The sequence below is a fragment of the Aulostomus chinensis genome, chromosome 20, assembly GCF_037954235.1.
Source record: "Aulostomus chinensis isolate RoL2024-O1b breed Wild chromosome 20, RoL_Achi_v1.0, whole genome shotgun sequence".
Lineage (NCBI taxonomy): Eukaryota > Metazoa > Chordata > Actinopteri > Syngnathiformes > Aulostomidae > Aulostomus > Aulostomus chinensis.
This window is the reverse complement of record NC_141339.1, coordinates 18017342-18036186: the sequence shown is the minus strand read 5'-3', so window position 1 is coordinate 18036186 and position 18845 is coordinate 18017342. Positions and strand designations below refer to the sequence as shown.

The following is an 18845-nucleotide window of genomic DNA, read 5'->3' as shown; positions in this document are numbered from 1 at the left end:
CTGATAAGTGTGCTAGTGGCGACGTATTATCAAACCCCTGATCTTGTGCAAAGCCCTGAGAAACGTATTACAGCTGCATCTAAATTGTTGGGTGGTTCGGTTTGTCAGGATCCTGCTCCAGAACAGACCTGGTCTGTATCTTTTTTAATTCTCTCCCGCTGGTGTTTAATAACCGCCTCTTAGGAGCCGACATACTTGCATGCCCTGCTCGTTATAAAACCTGTAACAAATTTTAGGCGATTAAGATGATATAATGGAAGTAGTGCAGGGTCTTTACTTACCTATGGCGCGGGTAAGTGAGATATGATAGCAAGGGGTCAGGATATGCATGTAGCTGTCCACTTGTGATCAGATCACATCAGGATGGATTTTATTAGCAGGTGTGCACAGGACCTAAATGATTGTAATTATTGGAAGAGTAGTTTGCACGGCCCTAGAGAGAAGAGGCACCAATATCCAGAACCACACTCTGAACCCACAGTGTTAAAGGAACACGCCGATGTTTGGGGAAATGTGCTTATTCGCCATCTTCCCCAGAGCCAGATGAGAGGAGATAACCCGTCTCTCTGAGCATGTTATTGGGGAGTCCAGACCCACGGAGACTGGCTCACCGCTAGTTAGCTAAGCACAGTGAATGGTAGTGGAGGGGAGGTTACTGGCTTATTTCCAAAGCCTGTAGTTCCTCCTCAAGGTGGCTCAAATAGAGACTCAGAGGCTTGGTTTGTTTACAATTAATCCTCTCTTTAAAAGTAGGACATGAGTCCAAATACTTTTGGTACTGTGTGTCTGATTGTAAAAAAAAAACTATACTTCTCATAATTTTATAGTTATTCTAAGGCCAGTTAAACAACAGGCAAAAACCATTTTGGAGACAGGTGTATTACGCTAACCCATCCATCCGCTACAAGTCGTTGTGCTAAGCTAACCAACAGTTCGCTGGTCTTCTGTGGCTCTAAGCTCCCTTTTGCACACACAGATGAGAGGAGGATATCTCATCTTCTTGTCAGACTCTGGGGGAGCATCCACAATTAGCGCGTTTCCCCAAGTTGACATGTTCCTTTAAAAGAGTGTTCTAATCCCAAAACACACATTAACTGCCTTCCTGTTCATACAGTTGCACAAAAACCTTCAGTATGTATGAAGTTCCCTCTGCACTTTTAGTGGACTCTTTGCTCTGTTTTCATCTAATGCAATGACCCACATGTGAAAGGTTCTCAAAACCTTGCTGATGTTATGGTTGCCACATTATTATTATTATTATTATTATTATTATGATTACTTTTGTCCCAATTAAAAATGTTGCATTGGCAAACAATCTTGATGAATAAATTGAGCAGCTCACTATGCCTCTATGCACCCAAAAGCAGTGACTGATGATCTTGTAAACATTATTCGGAGCTCAACGTGGCGCATGTAATCCAGAGCTGCGTCATCTTTGAGGACGCCACTCTTTGGAGCTCAGAGACAGTTCAGCATTAGAGCCCCCTCCTTTTGCTCTCCAGCCAAGTTATTCAGTGGTCAGTGTCCGTTCAAAGCTTTCTTCCTCCCTTTTTCAGGGTATGTAATGACTATTTGCTACAGACTGATATACAGTAAAAAATGTTTAAAAATCAGTGCTTTTCTGTCTGTTTTTATTGAACCTTTTGTTACTTAAATTTTTTGTTCACATTATATCATTTTTGGTTGACCTCTATCCCTGTATGATCATATTAAAATATAACCAGACATTTGGAGTCCTCCTTTTTTTTGTATTCTATAATCCCTCTTAATTTTATAAATGTTTTTTTTTTTCTTTTATGGTTTGTTTCTTTGTCACTTTCTGTTGCATTTTATCTAACGCTACTATTACAAATGAATATGCACAGTAACACCCGTAGGAGCTGGAAGAGCCTTGAGGAAGTGTGTTACCTAAAATCAATCAGGTTCGAACTATCCACCCCTCGCCTTTAAAGAGTCTCCTTCATGTGAAAATCGACTTCATCGCATGTTTGTGTAATTGACGGAACTCTTGACACTGTTGATTAGCAGTTGCCACTCATCTCTGTTTATGAAAGCCAAATCACTGAAGGCACACGCTGGTATTTGCTGTCAGTTACATCCATCAGGGTCTGATGTGCACACTCTGGAAATCTTTTATCTCAACTCCCGGACTGCTGAATGAATCCCTCTTCCACACGCTATCATATTTCAAAGGATTTTAAGTAAATGATACACAATAAAATCCCCTGAAGTTTCAGTCCATCATTCATCTGCTGGTGGCAAATGCTATGTTTGTATGCAATCTGGTGTCTACTCTGTTGTGAGTTTACCAAGCAAATTGACTCTGATTTAATTGTCTTATTTCTCTCTCACAGGTGATAGTGGTGGTGGGTCGGGGGCTGGGTGGGGAACGCTAAGGGCTTACTGTAGCATCTCTAAGTTCCTTGGACTTGGGTGGGAAGGGGTGATGTGTGGATTTTTGCGTTTATGTGTTATTTGCAGAAAGTGATTGTACTGTTTTGTATTGTTGTGTAGGAAAAGTGTCATGTACGGATATTTTCAATAAAGTATTCAGGGTTTTGAAAAAAAAAAGAAAAAGGGAATGATCCATGAAGTATTGATGGGGCAGAGTAGGAATGCACCCAGTACCAATTTTGGACAACCATCTATCACCCAGGATACCCATCTCTCTGACTCCCACTAAATCCCAGTTGGCTCTTAATCACTGCTTTTTGCAGAACCTGTGTAAAGGGGTTTCCTGGGAAGATCAGTGGGATGAGGTGCTTTGTTTCAATTCTTTCATCTCTTTGTTCGATCGTTTATTTCCAAATGTCTTGAAGTTTTGGGCCCGACCATCTGGGAAGAGGCCATCCTCAGTGCCAAAGTAGAGGGAATCACAAGTACCAATGAAGCGACATCATTGTATGTGAGACTTGTTGTTGGCCATACATTTCAATAAAGAACTTTACTAGGGAGTAGGTGTGCGTGGAATGATGGGGAGTTCAGAATATGTCTATAATGGATAGTCGACGTGTTACAGAGCACAACATAATGTGAATTAACTATATGAATAAATATTTTTTTAAAAACTAACCTGGAGCGTAAATAATCAAATACAATGGTATGTAAAGTGAAGTGAACCACAAATATTTTAAAGCTTTAATAAAAAAGCTTTTTCAACTGAGCTGAATAAAGGAAACTCTGCTTTTACTGGACACAGCAGGCCTAAGATAGACATACTGTTAATATCCATCTAGAGAAGTGTTGGTTTTCACTGCTTTAAACATGCTGGACAACAGGTCAACAGGCAGCACAGTGGTGCAGTGGTTAGCGCTGTCGCCTCACAGCAAGAAGGTTTCGGGGTTTGAGTCCCGTCTCGGACTCTGGATCTTTCTGTGTGGAGTCTGCATGTTCTCCCTGTGACTGTGTGGGTTCTCTCCAGGTACTCCAGCTTCCTCCCACAATCCAAAGGGGACAAGGTTAATCCATACTCTAAAACTGAAGTGTGAATGGTTGGCTGTCTATATGTGTTGGCCCTGCAATGGACAAGTGAACCCCAACTCTGACCCGAAAGCTGCTGGGATAGGCTTCAGCCCCCCTGTGACCCTTAACAGGATAAGTGGGAGAAAATGGATGGATGGAGTTTCACTGGTGGTCATCCATACAAATGAAGAGGTTACTGATTTTCAAACATACAGTTTAACAAATCCGACCTTTACCTGCCAATTTATTGTGAAAAGTGAGGCTAAATGCAATGATTTTTTTTCAAAACAGGTGGGCATGTAGAGGCGCCTGTAGCTTCAGTGAGAAGTATTTTGTGGTTTTAATATTCATTTGTTTTCTATCCATTCCACATTCAGCCACCATCCCCTCAACTATTCCGGAGATTACTGCAACACCTTTTTCCTGTGATACATAAGCAGAGTTTGTGGACAAGCATATCTTCCATCTTTATAAGAGTGAGTAGACAAATTTTTTGTTTCATTTTTGGGTGAACTATCCCTTTAAATTGATCTGCTTTAAAATCTAATGGACTCGTCCCTGCCCCTAGTTACACTCCTGTGTAATTTTTTTTTAAGTAATCCTGTTGACAGTTGACAGTTGACAGATAAACATGGCCGCCTCCATGCATCTGTTTTGCTCCATTTAAAGGGGGAGGGGCGTGTGTGTTGACGCCATAAGACCACGCCCACATACCATCCTACTCCGTCTCCCAGTGTTGTCCAGCACCTCAAAGCCGAAAACACAACCCAAGCGAGGTGGTGTGTCAACCGAGCTCCAACGGCAGTCATGGCGGCGGCGCCGTTAGCCCACTTCGATGAGGACTGGCAGGACTTTAACGAATTCAAGCCGTCACTGGAGTCGTCCGCCCAGCTGGACCAGCTGAACTCTAATGTAGCCGATTCCTCGTCGGGCCTAGATGATTTCTCAGACCTGGACAACAGCTTCTCCGGGGAGATCTGCAGCTTCAAGTCCATGGAGGACCTCGTCCACGACTTTGATGAAAAGCTGACAGTGTGTTTCCGAAACTACAACACCACGACGGAAAACATAGCGCCAGTAAAACCCATCTCAGAAGATAATTACTTGAAAGACGACGAGTGAGTGTGAATTTATCTCGGTTTTGTTTACGTGAACTTTTAATCTCTTCGCTAGCTAGCTAGCTAGCTAGCCAGCCAGACACTGTAGCTTTACCGGGCTAGCTTAATGACAATTAGTGAGGGAATCTCAGCTTAGCTTCAATCAGTGTTGTTCAAATTTACACAAGTTGTTGTTGGTGATGTTTTTGTGCGACCTGCGGTCACGTCAGCTGGTTAAAAAAAAATATCTAAGTCTATCTTGTTTTATGTAACAATAAACTTAGCAGATCCTGCTATAAAAGGAGGGGTTAGAAGTTGAAAAGCCGTGACACGTATGAGTGATTGAAGTGAAGCAACAGCGGTAATTATCTGCGTGTTCTGAGTTCTCTGAAGGGATAACTCGAATACCGAGGTTGCCTTTTCTAAAGATGTGTGTCTGGTGCTCATCTGTGCTCCCCAGTGAGGAGGAGGGAGGGTCATGCCACGTTTTCACTACTTGATTTCACTCTGGGTGATTTTTTTTCTCCACATGCAAATTCAGGATATATAAAAGAGAGTATGTTTTACTTAACTCGTAAGAGCCCAGCTGTGCAACACATGGTGTGTATCAGTGTATCAGTATGAAAGCTTATGCATCACTGCTATTGCCTCTTCCCTTGTTAGCCCAGTTGGAGGTCTGCAGTAGATGTGTCACATAGACACAAATGTCGCAATTACACATTCACAACATCCTGTTAATTCACAGCAGTAAGAAACATCAATGCTTCTCTGTCACTCACTGAATCATCATCATCCTCCTCTTCTCCTTCTGCCTTCATCTGGCTGCAAAAAGCTGCAAGATGGTGACACTGTAAGATCTAATCATACACTGCAGGCTTCCCCTGCTTTACCCAGAGAGGGAACTTAGTGATGTATACACACATTTGTATGAAAGTGTTACTTTAATTGTGACCTTTTTAAAGGAATTGGAAAGCCTGTTGTATGAAGATCTTTGAATAGTCTTTACATGTTTACACCAGAGAAACATTTTAATATCCACTGTTTGTTGGACCTAAAGAAAAAGGGGAGAAGGGGAATCCAATAATTGGACAGCAGCTTGGCGAAGCCCAAAAAAACCCAGTGGCGGGGTGAGAGTCTTTTCTGGATGACTGCACTCCTGCAGGACGTGCCTAGGCACTTAACAAGTTCTCTAGCGAGAGCATGGCTGAGACGAACAGCAAGGGTGACAAGCAAGAAGTGTGTGTGTGTGTGTGTGTTTTATTAAGTGCAAGCAAAATGTGTTTATGTCGCAGCCAAGCCATCCATTTTATTATGTGTACAAGATAAACCTACATCTGCATATTTAAGCAAGTAATCCAGACAGATTTGTCTCATATGAAAGAAAGGAAGGAAAAAGGGTTCCTTGAAATCTAGACAAGGCTTCTTTTTTAAATTCGATGCTCTTGGTGAGACCGATGCACTCGTGGACCAGAGACAGTGCCATCGCTTAAGGCACAAAAAATATTTCCTGCCAGTTTTTGCCCTAGTTAGAACAACCCCCAAGCCTCCCAGTCCCCAAGCTGTGCACAACACTTGAGGGAGAAACAGGGATGTTATGTAAACATTTCTGTGTATGTGTGTGTGTGCGTGTGCAAGAAAGGGAGGGTGAGCATGACGACGCAGAGCCACTCTGACACATGGATTCACAGCATCCATCCTCACATTGCTCACAGCAGTTGGAGCCAGGAATAAAAACGCAGTGACTTGCATGCGCATTAGAATTTCATATTCTCCACTGACTTGATGTTGTGTCACAGTGCATGAAGAGCATGAATAATGCAGCTGCTATTTTAGTTTCTAGTGGTGACCAAACAAAGACACAGCTATTCAACTATTCCCACTAGTAGCACGGCTGATGGAGCACCAGCACAAAATGTGTTTTTTCTACTGAGCAGATTAATGCACAAATAGACAACCCATCCATTATGGTGCAGTAATATGGGTGACATTAATACATAAGTAACTCTGGTCACAGTTGGACTGTCGTCTCTTTGTTGGCTCCAGCTGGTGCAAAAGGCGGCTCACTGGAACAAGAAGACTCAGCATATGTCTCCAGTATTAGCTTCCATTCCTCTACTGCCTTCTGTCTGCTCCAGGATTGATTCTCATACAAGTGTTTTTAATGAGGCCTTCACTGCACTGGTGATGGCTTATTTAGCTGAAATTGTATATTTTTCATACTCTAGCTAAAGCGCTGAGGTCATCGAATCGGATGCTCCCCAGATGTCCCAGGAACTGTCTCATAAACTCCTGAGCTGTTCCTCGAGTTGCTGCTCAAAACTCCCTTCTCTCTTTCGCAGAGGACATCTCAAATTCATTTACCGTGCAGCCATTCTACTATTTCTGTTACAATTTTCATTTCCACGTTCTTGATATTGGAGAGAATATCAGAATCAGGTGGAGGTACTGATGTCATTCTTAGATCCAGTTGCAGCAGAATGATGATGCCAATCCACGCACCGATCCAGATTCCATTCACCATGGATCATGAGCTTGCCGTAGTGCAACATGCGGCATATCATGATTCATGCATGCAGCTCAAATAAAAGATATAGAATAGATTCAAGCATGTTGCATCTGTGTGTGTTTTTTCGCCAGGCAACAATACCACAGCAAAAAAAAAAAAAACACCCGAGAACTTCAGGAAAAGTGAGGGAGTAACAAATGAAAGAAGGTGGAACAGACCTGTCAGTTTGTATCGAATCATTTGTGGTCAATCTTGTTGATGAAAAATAACTGTTGACATTGTTAACAATAATGATATATGAATTAATCCTGCAGAATTAGTGGTTTTCCTCCACCTGTGTTTTTACAGTTCGCAAGTTACAGGAAAGCTGAAGTTACTTGGGTTTCAGTTGCATGATGGAGATGCATATTGAGTGATGTCGGCACATGGAGTAGAAAAGTGTGGCTGACCTCAGGTTCAGGGCTGAAGCAGGAGGAGCGTTACTGAGGAATATTAATGATGTGTACTTGAGGAATTGCTCCTTTCATGGGGACTTGAGGCAGCCACTGTGAGATGCAGCAGCGGTGTGATGGTGAGGGGGTGTGAGGACAGAACAGGATGTTACTGTGAGAGCCTGTCTTTGGTTTTCCATTTTGGTATTTTAGTAAACCAGTCATTCTCCTAATCTAGTTAAATCAGGAATCCTTTTGTTTTTCCCTCCAGAGTGTGGAACGCTCTGACGGACAACTACGGCAATGTGATGCCGGTGGACTGGAAGACATCACACACTCGCTCTCTACACCTGCCCACCCTCAACCTTATTGAGCATGAGGTACCACACACAGTCAATGTCCAGTCTCCTCAATCCACTCTGTCTCTGAAACTGACTGTTGTTTTGTCTTCTGTTGCTGTCTCCTCTCCCTCCCTCATGGACAGAAGCTGGACAACCAGTCTCTGGATCTGTCGGACGACGAGGAGCTGAGGGAGCAGATGGACATGCACTCAATCATAGTCTCCTGCATCAACGATGAGCCGCTCTTCACTGCTGAGCAGGTAATGCTCTTCTTGTCTGAGATGAAGAAAGGAAAGAATAAATTCTCTATCTTACTGACAGAACCTCACTTTGCTCAGTCCAGTTTACTCACTCCAACACAAGTTCGCGTCACAGTTACAGCAGCGTTACTTGGCTGGTGTCAGACAAAGACACAGATGCCTTCTTCTGTGTTTTTCCTACTACTACTGCCCCCCCCCCCCCACTGGGTTAATCAATGCCATCGAATCAAGTTTTGAAATTAATCCTTGTTTTTATTTTTTTAGGTGAGTACTTTAAAGTATATCTTTCAATTTTATCACAAGTACACAAATTCAGATGCGCACATAAACATTTTAGCTTTTTGGTTAAATTGTCATTATTTTTTTAATAGCCCCTTATGAGTTTATAAAAAGCAAACTGAGCTGAGTTGAACCAAATGAACAGCTGATTTCATGTTATGGCTTGCTGACGTTGTCGTATCTCGAAACATCTGATACTTTAACACTGTTGTTCAGAAGTGTTACACACAGGTTGTTCACACCCAGTCCTGACATTCTTCCTGTTTTTTACCCAAACACTGGCTGTGTGAAGAGACATGAACAGCTTTATTACTGTGTTAATGTCTCACAGCAAGAGGAGCCATATGTCTCAATGCTGTATTGTTTTTTAAAATTGATTCCAAAGTTGCACAATTAGGTAAGGAAACATTTTAAAGTTATATTTCAACTCTAGCTATAGCTGACCATTTTGTGTGTGTGTGTGTGTGTGTGTGTGTGTGTGTGGGTGGGTGTGTGGTTTGGGTACGTGTGTCTTGGTCATTGTTTAGGTGATAGAGGAGATTGAGGAGATGATGCAGGAGTCTCCAGACCCGGATGACGACGAGAGCCCGTCCCAGTCGGACCTGTCCATGCTCTCTCAGGACCTCCACACTTTGAAACGCTCCGGCTCCAACACCAGCTACGAACACCGTTGAGTTACCACATTTAATAATCATAAATCTTCTCCCGTTAAAACTGTGCGGTTCTCCTGTGTAAATGTGCCCGGGCCCTTCCTGTTTCTACACTCTGCCGCCTTTTGGTAGTTATCTAAATGGCTTAATGAAGTGTAAGAGGTCGCACAGTACAGTCCGAGAAGAAACACTCATGTGGCCATGTGATCATGTTCTTACGTAATGTAAAACAAATACAAACAGACAGCATTTTCCTATTTCCCTGCGTGTTATATAATCATCCACTTATATTTCATTTGAACATCATTTCCAGTGGCAGACTGGTGAGAACGTGCACCCAGTTAACGCTGCACTTCTGCCTGTAGTTCATCTGCAGTGAATGCTTGAGTGTTTATCAGACAGGTTAAGGCACAGATGAGTGTCAGGCCCACTAGAAATATTAAACTGATATGTCTTACACTATATTTTATGGGTTTATTTTACACGTGAATGTCAGCACAAGCAGCAAGAGAACACTCGGATTCACACCCGGGTCACATCATCAGATACCTGCAGCTGCTGCAAACAGATGTACTTATACACAGAGTACCTCTAAAGCCACTGGCAAACATGATGAATTATGAAGCCAAATAGTACCTATGCTATATAAATAATAACCTGCTGTGCGGTTCTAATGTAAGCACCAACAAAGCACACAATGAACTCTCACAAAGTGTTAATTTGCTTTGGAGAAAACCTGCACCAAAACTGAACCAGTGTTGAGTGATAGCGCCCGTTAGCATGTCAGAGTAGCCATTACATAGCAAAACACTGCTAACACATACCCATTGTTTGCTGGCTGCTGTTGGCAAACCTGACAAGATGTCGCACATGGCCTTCAGACAGATGTATCATATTAAGAGCACAACGATAGATGAAGAGCTAGCATTAAGACATAAAAAGTAAGTAAGTAATTCTCTACAAGAGCCATGAATGTGCTTGTAGCATCTGTCAAAGCTCTGCCAGACTCTCCAGCACTCACTCTGAACACATTAGCTTCTTGCGGTTGGTTAACTCTCGACTACATCACTGCTCACTTTGTGCTCTCTGACCCCTCCTGTCACATAACAAGGCCACTCTGTGCTAGGAGGCATGTTGCTGGCAGAATGGGAGAGTGCAGCATCGCGGTTCATTTTGATATTAGAATACACAAAACTACTTCTTCCTCCTTCCTAACATGTCTGCACGTCCGCAGGGTTGCGTCAGCTGTCTGTGTCTGAGCTGACGGAGACTTTGGAGGAGGTGGAGTCGGCCATTCGCAGCTACAGTGAAGAGCTGATCCAGGCTCTGGCCCTGAGAGATGAACTGGACTATGAGAAGGAGGTAATGCCATGCTGTTAACCTCGGCTTTCTCACGACAAAGAGATGATTTATGTCGATGAAAAACGAGCTCACCGTATTAACATAAAGGGTTCAGTTGTTATTTTACAATCCCACAACCCGCCTTGGATAGACAACCTTTTAAATGTCCCTGAAAACTAGTCTGAACATCTGGTGTGTGGTGATAACAGACTGCAGCGCTCGCGGCGCTCTGCAAGCCAGTCAGGGGTCAGTGAATCACTAGCAGCAACTTTTCTGTCTAGTTCTGTGCTTTTTGTTACTGAAAACAAAGCCTATGAAATGTATCATTTTACCCAAAGCCAGCTGGGTAATCCTAACTAGCTGTTTTGACTTTTTTCGTAAAACCAAGGTCAAGAACAGCTTCATCTCGCTGCTCATCGACGTGCAGAACAGACAGAAGGAACACCGCGAGCTGCTGCGGAAGAAGAAGAAAATCCGAAGTGTGACAACAACCGGACCCAACGGCCAGAGGACTGCCAGCACACATATTCCAGGCACGGTGAGTCACGCCGGGACGCGGTGCAGGACGCTCGGTCAAAGATAAACCCACGTGTTGTTTGTGATGATGACGATGACCACTGGAAAGGACACGGCGTAAACACAGCCACACATTTCCTATCAATAATGAACCGACTTGCATGACCTCAACACGACAGTTTGCATGGGGAAGCTGCTTCTGTCTTTCCTTCCTTTATCTGTCTTTACTCTCCCCCCCACCCTCCAACCTTTCACTCCTTGTAGCTCCTCACTCTGGAGGGACTCTCCAATGTCATTCAAAATGGCCTCCGTCAAACTTTTGGCAGCACAGGAGGGGACAAGCAGGTGCCCCCCTCTCTTTCTCTCTCTGCTCGTGTCTTTTTTTCCCTGGCAGATTTTTTTTTTGTTGTCCTCCACTGGCATGTTTCTGTTGTCTTTTTATCTTCCTCTTTTTTACAGATACAACTGGCATTTGTTCATCTTTGATTATGTCTCCTTTTTCATAGTTTTTGCTTTCACTTGACATTTTTGTTCATTGGTGCTCAGTTGTGCTCATCATTTGACACTATATTTTGCTTTTTTAACCGTGTTGTATTCAGTGTTTGTACCTTGTTTTAAGCCTACAAGATACTACTGCATTTACCTCTTCTTAATTTACTTAACTACTTATAAACCTGCTCTCATGATACTGAATACGTTTTTGTCACATTCTTGTAACCCTGAGGCTTTTTTTTTTGTCTTGACATGAAGGTATGAACACTCATTGATTGGGAATGTAACTTTGCACCTCTGTGTACCGCTCTGTCCCTCAGTACCTGACCACAGTAATCCCCTACGAGAAGAAAATGGGCTCCCCCTCTGTAGAAGACCTTCAGATCCTCACCAAGAGTGAGTCTTTCAACAACTAGAGATGCAAGCAACACAGGCTGGCGGACACGTCGGAGGCATTGAGATAGATACAAACCTTTATACTTGAACATTGTCACTGTAAGCAAAGCAAAGATTAGGGGTCGCTACAAGTTAGGAACAGAATCACTCGGCTTCTTGTCAGAGTTTTTCCAGAATAAAACCTCCAAACCAGCTCAGATAAAAACATATAATAAAGAACAATTGCTTTTATTTTGAAGGCAGGATCGCTGCAGCGTAGTAAGTGATTGGAGCTGCATGAGGGGGAAAAAGTCATACTGTGATTCTATTAATTGTGCAGCCCTACAGCGGGATCAGGCTTTACAAGGCAGACAAGAAACCCTAATTAACACTGCGACTGAAACCCAGGAGATGTGTGCACACATTGTTACAACCCACATCAACAACCACACACACAACCATTACCACAACATTGAATTGTTTTTCAGAGCTCAGACACCTTGCGTGTTGTCATGTTTTGTTCCTCTCTTTCTTTTATTTATATATTAAATGTCCTCCTCTCTCCACCGTAGTCCTCCATGCCATGAGGGATGACAGCGAGAAGGTTCCCGCCCTGTTAACAGACTACATCCTCAAAGGTAAACGCTCCTCGTCTTCCTCACATCTATTATTACTGCCCCTCTGACTTCAAAGAGCAGGATGAATAGCTGGGTACACGATTTAAAAAGCAAATGCAGTTAGCTCAAGCTGCAAGCAGTTCATTTTTAGGCCAGATTGGTAGGATATGCTGCCCCCTGTCGCCTGCCAGAGGAAGTACACGTCTCAATTCTTTGTTTTTAAGAGGCTTACAGTGAACATAAATCAGAATCACTCAGAACACATAAAAGGGAGGGAAGTGTTCTTTTCTTGCCACACTTCATTTTTGACGTGTACCTTCCTTGTCTCTCGTCTGTGCTGCTGCATTGTCCTTTGGGTAGCTCTGGTATGAGAGCAGTGGAAACGGAGGTTTGTGAGGCACTGACACATTAACACAGATTCTTCACCCTCAGTCTTCTATTCTGAGTCTTGCCCCCCTTTCTGTCTTTCTCTTTCTTTCTCTCCTTTCTCCTCTCTTAGTATGTCTGCGTAGCAGCACTATCTTCCTCCTCAAACCAGTTGCCTCCCTCACTCACTCTAGTGCCTCTCGTGCTGTGCTGGGTAGTGCGTGTCGCTGCACTACACCTTCCTTCAAACACATGAGCATACTCACCCCCCCCCCCCCCCCCCACCACCACCACCTCCCCCCCTTAACTGGCGAGCTTGTAGTTGCAGCTGTTCACACGTCTGCTTCTTCGCTTCGCCTCACATTCTTCCTCGTTGTAGTGGCTCTTTCATACCTCCTTCATGTACTGTTGTGGAACTATGAGATAGTATTTCTAATCAACGCATCCGTTCTTGTTTCCTCAGTCCTTTGTCCCACGTAAAGCCAAAGGTGTGGCCTCCCGTATCCAGAACCTCCCTTTTTGCACCATCAGAAGACGGTTCTGGTAACCTGGAAGAATAATCCAAACTATAATCCCTATTTTTAGCACACAGACTTTCTTTTTTTACTGTGCCACTCTGTTGTTGTTCCTCAGATTTTAACCCCTAGATATATCGTCTTGGTCTGGTCACATTTGTAATCTTTCTATCAGCTGAGTGCTACAACCCTGAATATTCCGACTGCATGACTTTGTCCATGGACACCAGTGTTAGACCAGCTCACTTCCTGAGTCACAACTGGCTCCTCAATGAAGGGTTGAGAAGTACTCCTCAGAGTAGGAGGGAGTACCGTGGAGTCCAGTGTGTCTGTTTTGTAAATGAAATACATTTGCATTCGTCTAGTTCATGTGTGACGAGGAAAACAAATCCCGGCAGAATCCCTGAACCTCCACATGCCAGACCAGTTGCGGTATCAAGCTGTTTTGCTGTTAATCGAAAAAAAATCGGAGGTCCTGAGGTTCCGAATTTCGCCTGGTGAAGATCAAACCCTTTAATTTGAACATCTAAACTTGTCATTCTAACACGTCTTTGCATGTCGGTTTTGGGTTTATGCTCTTAGCTGTTAGTTGAATGTTGAAATGAAATATTTTGTGATATTGCACAGTTTTGGGAACTTACTACTTTTAGAAAAAAGGGAAACGACTCAAGAAAATAATAGCTGGATGAACAAACAAAAGCATATTTTTGGATTTAATAAAAAAAAAAAGTGCCACATTTTGTGACACACGTCAAGCTGCCCATTGACCTCTGAGCCCTCGAGTAGTGACCTCATCCCCGACGACGTCGCCAGCAGTGACATACGATACAGATACCTCCTTTATTACATTTGAAAATGACCTAGCCAGTCGTATCAGTAGATTGTAGTTGAGTATAGATAAGATTGTGTCAGGTTTGATAATAATATAGTTCAACTTTGAATCTTAAGTTGTCGTTTTCTCTGTCACGCGTGTGTTTATGGTATCTTTGGTAGCACTTTAGTCCGTCAGTGATCCGGTCGTGTAGTAGTGGATGTGCTTTAGACAGCGTCTCACTAGATCGGCATTAGACGACGCTCAGAATATCTCTCCAGCGATGCAGAAAATGTCCTGTCTCATGAGAGTGAAATGTTGCGCATCCTGTTTACTGTTAGTCGTACTGAACTAGAAGTAGACGCTAAACCACCATCAAGTGGCGCTCAATTTTAGCATCTAAGATCACCTTAGGGAAGCTAGTAAGAACAGGGAGCGTCATCTCTGGAATGGGAATGGTGGCCTGTAAGACCCCTCATGCCAGAGTCAATGGGATTGAACATCACTAAGGTACTGGAATCAGTTTTTGTTTTGTTTTTTTAAAGCATTTTATTTTAGAAGTTTAAAATGGCGGCCGCTCACAAGTGGCCAAAGAAGACCATAGAAATTCAACGACTGAAGAAGCGCAAAGGTCGTTGCAGTGACACGTCGTAGTCGTGTCCATTCATAACCTGAGCTTAACGTAACATGAGGTGTTTTTTTGCTTTTGCATAAGGGTGTACAAGATTACGAGTTCGCAGTTCCGCTTTAGTGATTCGAACAAATCATAACTGGAATAAAACAGAAAACAAACCATCCGTACCTACAAAAAGGAATGAAAGAATTGTACTTCTTATGACTGCAATTATACCTCAATTAAAAAAAAAAAAAAGTTGTCCAGTTGTTGTAAATTCAATTAAAAAAAAAAAAAAAATCCCATTGGCTTCTGGTTGAGGGAACCATGCTAGCTTGTGCTCCCCTGCAACACTATTAGAAGATGGAAATCCCAGTGCAGTGTTGCTGCTTCATCCCAGTCTGGATAATGTGGGCTCCTTCCTCATTCATTTGAGCCTTTTTTTTTTTTCTTTTTCTAAACAAGTCTCCCATGTCATGGTAATGCAATAATACGTCAATGGAGCACACCTTTTTAAAAAGAAAACAAAGCAAAACAAAAAAAACCCCACATCTAGCACCACATATCTGCCGAGTCGATGCACTAAGGTTCAGATCACCAGCCGCTACGTGTGCACCACACGATGTCAGATCAGGTCTGGCCGGGCGCTCAGGTACTATCACCAGTGTTGTTCTGAAAGGTACCAACGTTCCTCACTCTTTGTATTTTTTCTAGCAGCGTGACTTAAATTTGCTGCACTTGTAACACTCTGAATACCTGCACGAACAGACGGAGGTCCTCGCAGCGGCCTCTCAAACAAATCAGGTAGCATTGCGACTCGTTGAGTTATGACGCGATACGTGGAAATGTGTTTGAAAACGTTGAGATTGTGTTTGATAGTACTGGATGTAGCTAGCTGGCAGAGAGGCTGCAGCGGCGTCTTTCGTCGAGTGTCAGCAGCATCAATGCAGTTATGACATTTTGCAGTGAATATGATTAGAAAATCCATGCTTATGATGTAGGATGAATGTCTTTAAAAAAGAAATGTGCTTCTCCTGTTGGCTCCAGGGCAGAGAAAAGGGACGTTAAAGAGGAGGAGAAGGGTTGTGATGAAGGTCCAGAATGTTGAAGATTGCACAAAGGGTTGCTAATGATGGAAGGGTCCATTTATTCTTTTATAACGAAGACAAACGCGTGTAGTGTTATATTTATATACAAAACTGTTGTTTCTACTATTGTTAGCTCTGGAAATACCAACAAAACTAGCATGTCCAGCATGCCCTTTTACTGCCACAAATGCATTTCTGCTAATAATTAATTTGTTTACAGACATATTAATACTACACTACCTATTGCAGTGAAAGCAGATAAGCATTTAACTCAAGTATTAACAGATAAACATCAGTAGGCTGTGAAATATTTTACGAAAATATCACGCCCTTGTTCGTAATCGGATTACAAAAATTTTGCGAAAAATTGTTAATGTGAGATGTCAGTCAGCACCTCTTAGCAGACATATCAGTGTAACTACAATTTAGAGATTTATATTTATACATGTGAAACAACACGAGCGACAACAACAACAACAAAAAGAGGCTGCCTTTGTAAATGTCTCAGAATTTTGTACATTAAACCAACTCCCTTTTTTTTTTTGTTTCTTTCTTCTTCTTCTTTTTTTTTAATGACATACGATGTCCCAGTTTGGGGTTTTATGTTTACTGTCTAATGTGGTACTGCAGTACATTAATTTATTCTGTAAATGTTTTCTTTTGTAACCATATTATTGACTGTAATGGTACAGTTGTTTTTGTGGCCACATCGTATTGCAACTCATTTCAAATAAATTAATATGTGATGAATTTAGACTTGTTTTGTTGTCGTTTTTCCGGAGCAATTCAGACCGACTGATCATGCGTCGCACCTAAATACTTGAATACATTACTGCTCATTTATTCATTCAATAATATATAATATGTATCACTTCATTTACTGGACTGTTGAAGAGGAAGACGAGAGCTCAACATGTTGAAGGTCCGACCAGTCTAGCTTTTCATATTTTTGTGTTCTAATAATCATAAAATGATGTCTTGGATGTTGTATACTGTGGGAAATGTTTTTATTAGAAATCATGTCCAACTGCTACAGAAATACTGAGATAACAAAAATACTGAATAGGAAACACTCAGCTCATATTTAAATACTTAAAATGAACCTCCGATACTTTGGACATTGTTACAGGCCCCCCAGAGACGGTTAAAATTAATGTGTTTATTAAATAAAAAAAGCCACAAGTATGTCTCTTACAAAATTACATTTTTTTTGTCTTTTTAGAAGGAAGCAAAATGAGGTTTTTTCTTCTCTTCTGAGGTTTCAGACTCCATCTCACCCACGCGATTCTCAGCAAAAGAAGTCGTTCCTCCTTCCAGTCAGTCGGAGAATATCTTTTCCACTCGTGTTCTCATTATGTCTTCCCCTCTTTCTTCTTTCGTCCCCACTGACAATGCTAAACCCGCAGCATGTGTTAGTCGTGTCGAGAGGTCACCCATCAGGTCACAGGTTGGTGTCAGTGAACATGGTGTGCTCCTTCCTCACGGTGCTGAAGCCTTTGACGGTGTCCACAAATTCCTCATCGTCCATGAACTACAGAGGAGGAGAACGGGGCTTGTTAACGCCTCGCAGCTGTGAGTAGACGTCCCTCGTGTGTATTTAGAGACAGGTTCTCATCAGCTGTCAGTAGTTTTAGTTTTAGCAGGCCTAGCATACATTTATGGGGTCTCTCACCATCCCACTGTCATGGCCTGAAATGTTTGGCTCCCAAGCTTCATCGTCTCCAGTCGCCGACTTCCCGTCCATCACCTGGCTGACACTGCGTCTCAGGGAGTTCACGCTGAGGATCCCCAGTTCGTGCTGTGGAGGAACGTCCGCGGTGGGCTCACATTTAGCTTCTAGCGCTTCCTGGTGGTAAGAAAATAACCAATCTCTTTACCCGCGCGTGCACCAGAAAATAAATGCGGCGTACCCATGATGAGAGATGATTTCGTTTTACCTCGATCTTCATGGTGAAGCCCTTCAGGGTCACACTGCCGGAGACGCCCGTTGTGTCAGGTACGGTGTCAAACTGAGAAAGAGAACAACGTGTTGTTGTCTCACCAACACAAACACATGATGTACTACCCCACAGTGGTCATGGAGAGAAAAAGAAAAAAAATGGTGTGCAACATATAACCTGTTCCCACAATTTGATTTGTTTCCTGTTTTATTTTGAAATATACTTCCCCTGTGTGTCCTATATATCCTACTTCCTGTTTGTTCTTGTGTTCAGCCGTGACTCATTAGTTAATCAGCTTGTTTTGCACCTGCGACTAACAAATAACAACAGCAAAAGTGTCAAGAACACTTGCTCTCCAGCGCTAACATGAATGACTGGACGACAGTGCCGAACAGGAAGTGGGACGATTTGTGGATTACTGAGCATACAGCTGGATTAAAAAAAGATGAAGATTTAACTTGATGATGTCTTTAAAGTTTGCTAATTGGAATTTAGGGACATTTGTTAGCTGTCACTCATCATTTGCTTCAAGCTAAATATATGTTTCTGGCTCTTTCTGCGTTCTGGAATCACAAAGAAGAGACGCAGCAGTGAAAAGAAGCATATTTGTTAGCCTAAGACACTTAGAGGGGAGTACCGTAAAGGCAAAATACACTTTTGTCAGGTGAAGTATTACGTTAATGCACCTGTGGCAGGTGTGTTTTTCCTGGTGTGACTGGTGGAAATGTCTGTTAAACCTCACCAAAACAGAGTTGCTGGGTGGGTAAACAGCCATGGGGCTGCGTTTCTGCATGGGCAGGGCCACCAGTGGAGGTCTCTCTCTGCTGAAGGGGGTTTTATTCAGGGCCTGGTGCAGCATGATGAGGAGGAAAAGGGAGAATGTAATTGAAATGTCACCCCACAGACCAGGGATATTGCTTATTTTATTCACAGAATAGCAGAGCACTGTCTCTTACCCTCTGGAGTACAACTCCTAGGATGATGGCCAGCACTAGCAGGGCCGTGGCTGCCATGACTACGATGAACCACAGCTCCCGGTAAACAGGCTGCTCTCCCTGGCCTCCATCTGCCCGCTCACCACCTGCTCCTCCTCCTCCACCTCCTGGAGGAGTGAGGCTCGGTGAATCTGGAGGGATGAATTGCAT

General features: G+C 42.9%; 2 protein-coding genes across 4 annotated transcripts; one reads left to right on the top strand and one right to left on the bottom strand.

The window, feature by feature from the left end:
- The first annotated feature begins 4172 nt into the window (after positions 1–4172).
- On the top strand, positions 4173–16514 carry fez2b (fasciculation and elongation protein zeta 2b). 3 transcript variants are annotated; one of them, XM_086189800.1, is made up of 11 exons: positions 4173–4580; positions 7768–7876; positions 7981–8097; positions 8904–9045; positions 10261–10388; positions 10756–10905; positions 11148–11228; positions 11696–11771; positions 12323–12388; positions 12728–12755; positions 13197–16514. In XM_086189800.1, exons 1-10 carry the CDS (start codon positions 4270–4272, stop codon positions 12736–12738), a joined length of 1191 nt encoding a protein of 396 aa, XP_086045926.1. In that variant the 5' UTR covers positions 4173–4269; the 3' UTR covers positions 12739–12755; positions 13197–16514. The 3 variants fall into 3 exon arrangements, with proteins under 3 accessions (XP_086045926.1, XP_086045925.1, XP_086045927.1); XM_086189799.1 differs by lacking the exon at positions 12728–12755 and having other exon boundaries at positions 4175–4580; XM_086189801.1 differs by lacking the exons at positions 11148–11228; positions 12728–12755 and having other exon boundaries at positions 4176–4580.
- A 255-nt stretch (positions 16515–16769) lies between these two features.
- LOC147243098 (usherin) lies at positions 16770–18845 on the bottom strand. The gene is made up of 5 exons (XM_086189139.1): positions 18657–18845; positions 18443–18547; positions 17698–17769; positions 17433–17606; positions 16770–17291 (listed from the first exon to the last, which is right to left on the bottom strand). The coding sequence occupies exons 1-5, from the start codon at positions 18843–18845 to the stop codon at positions 17202–17204; spliced, it is 630 nt and encodes a 209-aa protein (XP_086045265.1). The 3' UTR covers positions 16770–17201.